The 2,870-nt window shown below is 49.2% G+C and overlaps 1 protein-coding gene across 6 annotated transcripts in view; it reads right to left on the bottom strand.

Moving 5' to 3' along the window:
• KIAA0319 (KIAA0319 ortholog) overlaps positions 1-2,870 on the bottom strand; it is a 103,110-nt gene that overhangs the window by 22,243 nt on the left and 77,997 nt on the right. For all 6 annotated transcript variants that reach the window (XM_017505240.2, XM_037730167.1, XM_017505241.2 and 3 more), the window contains 2 exons: positions 2,509-2,641; positions 1,385-1,533 (listed from right to left, as the gene is read on the bottom strand). In XM_017505240.2, coding sequence (XP_017360729.1) covers positions 1,385-1,533; positions 2,509-2,641 — 282 coding nt within the window. The remainder of the gene's footprint in view (positions 1-1,384; positions 1,534-2,508; positions 2,642-2,870) is intronic.

Raw genomic sequence — 2,870 nt, 5'->3', positions numbered from 1 at the left:
GCGCCACCATGCCCAGCTAATTTTTTGTATTTTTAGTAGAGATGGGGTTTCACCATGTTGACCAGGATGGTCTCGATCTCTTGACCTCATGATCCACCCGCCTCGGCTTCTCACAGTGCTGGGATTACAGGCTTGAGCCACCGCGCCCGGCCCACAAAATTAAAATTCTTAGCTGGGCACGGTGACACACACCTGTAGTCCCAGCTCCTCAGGAAGCTGAGGTGGGAGGACTACCTGCGATCAGGAGTTTCAGGCTGCAATGCGCTATGATCGCACCACTGGACTCCAGTCTGAGCAACAGAGCGAGACCCTGTGTCTACTTTTAAAATAAAATAATGAGGCAGTGTAAGAGCTATTTCTGATGTAAGAGCTTCAGAAAAGAGAGGCCAGGGAGCACTAACCAGACTGGGGCAGAGTGGGGAGACCATAATTAGACACAGCGTCCACTGAAGATGAGGCTGCCGTGAGGTAGATCCTGCTTGTCCAGATGGGGCTCTGGGACCCAGGCTGGTCCCTGCAATTTCCCCATAGACAAAAGTCAACGTGCCTGGCGGACTGTTCTCTCTACTTTTACGCATGGTTAAAAATCTCTACAATAAAATTATTTTTAAAATCCGAATCTGTATCACTTTGCTATTAAAATTGCTTCGGCCTCTTCCAGCTGCCCAGAAGATAAAGTCCAAAGCCCTAGGCATGGCCTGTGGCACATACAACCCTCCATGGAGAGTCTGTGCCTCAGGCTGCAGCCACTCTCCCAGCGTCCCATACCCCTGCCATTCCACAAAGCTTGGACCTTTCCATCCGGCCCAGCTCTTACACTCCCCTGCACTTCAACTCGTAGTGAGCATCCGTTCACTGATTCATTCAACATCTCTGATTTGCCGTGAGTCTAGCACTTGCTATACTGAGGATACAGGGATGTCTGAAGCAAAGGCACTCAGGCAGTTCACAGTCAAATGGGAAGACAGACGAGGAGACAGGTCCCTAAAGCAGTACTGCCTAGTCTAGACCACAGATTCCACATTAAGAAACAATACAGAATTTGAAAACATATCTTTTCTTGAATTTCCAAGGGAGAAAGAAATAAAAAAGCACGATGGTGTCATTTGGACAGGGGTCTGTCATTGCTGGCAGTGGCGGAGGTAGCATGATGTCATTAGAAGATACACTTCACAAATAAAAGGAAAGCCTTCTTGCAGAAGGCGACAGGAGACAGCTCATGGGAATAGAAGCAAGCTGGCTTTTTTTGGCCAGGCAGGGGTTCAACATCTGCTGTGAAGAAATAAGCAAACGCCAACTTCTCTGAACAGTGGTGACCTGGCTGATGGCCCTGCAGACTCGAGAGTGGAGCAGGCCCAGCCCCATCCGCCTCAGACCCACTCACCCTTCTTCACGGCCACAGTGAGCGCGGACGTGCTGCTCAGTCCCTGCCGGTCTCTCACTGTCAGGCGGAAGTGGTAGGTTCCCACCTGGAGACCAGTCACGGTGGCTACCGCCTTGTCAGTATTTTCCATCTCCACTGCACTGGGGCCTCTGGAACACATGGAAGCCATTAACGCGAGGGAGGAGGCTCTGAATACGACAGGCATGTGATCTGTGCATTCATCAATGTTTTGTTCTGGCTGTAATATATACCATTCAGAGAATTCGAAGAAAACTCCATTCATCTGTACTCTCTAGTTCAGCGTACGAGTCACAAGCTAAAACCTATTTCAAATAGGTTTTAGACGGAGTCTGCTGGATTACTGGGAAGAGAATGTTTGTTCTCAATTTTTTTTAAGTCAAACTGCCATTGAAATCATCTATCCTTGGAAAACGGAGCCTTAGAAATGACTCCCATTCCTTCTTTGAGTAAAATTAGGTTAAATCCTCACGTATCTTTAGGGAGACCATGGAGGAGGAGGGAATAAGCCAGATAAGCCCTCTCCTAAGAGAGAAGCCACAGTAGAGTCATGAAGACAGGGGCCTGTCAACAGTACCGCTGTGGGTCCGGGCTCTTTCTCTGATAGTCTGGGCAACCTTAGTCTATGTGGTCTCATTAGTGTCACAAGCCTCCGTTTCTTCAACTTCAAAGAGGAGTAAGATTCTTATCTATCTCTTACAAACTGATACAGGGTTCTACGAGACAGAGCATGTAAAGCTCAGAAAATGTTAGATGACATGGGCGCCCTTCTACTCTGCGCTTCTGCTGTCTACAGTCCCTGCGGGGTGGGGTGAGTGTAGACAGGATCACACACAGGTTTCCCTGAGCCTCTTCTGCCGTGAGCTGGTCTCACACCGGGACGGCCCTATTCACCTGTCCCAAACTCCGCCTCCCTCCACTGTCAATCATGTCCACCCACACTTAATGTCCGCTTCAACCAGTAACGACCAGCCACTTTTAGAAACGTGCTTAAATCCCAACTCCTCAAAACACTCGAGCTGACTGTTTACCGCAGATCCTGCAGAGAAGGGATAATATGAGCATTTGCATGGGCGTGAATCTGGCCGGGCGGTGAGATGGGCTACCTGACGTGCTCCCAGTGGTAGAAGACGACGCCGTGGTCATCACTGCTGCTGCTCCCATCCAGGGTGGCACTTTGCACTGGGAAGATCAGCTCTTTATCAGGGCCAGCCACAGCCACTGGAGGTCTGTTGTCTTCTGGGATTATGGAAAGAGTGTGAAAAAGTATTATCTCTTTGCATTAAGTCTGCAATCCCGTGATTCCTTGATTTAAGCAAATCTCTCATCTTGAGACCAGGCAGCCATTCAAGTATGCAGCATCCTTTGAAACCCTGGAGTGAAGCACTGTAGCCTCCTAGCTGATCCAGGAGTTGAACAGTTCAAGTTCAAGACTGGGGTTACAGGCAGCCAAGAAACACTGTCTCTA

Source organism: Cebus imitator, unplaced genomic scaffold (assembly GCF_001604975.1).
Source record: "Cebus imitator isolate Cc_AM_T3 unplaced genomic scaffold, Cebus_imitator-1.0 Scaffold335, whole genome shotgun sequence".
NCBI lineage: Eukaryota > Metazoa > Chordata > Mammalia > Primates > Cebidae > Cebus > Cebus imitator.
The sequence above is the reverse complement of the archived record's forward strand: the minus strand, read 5'-3'. Positions and strand labels throughout refer to the sequence as shown.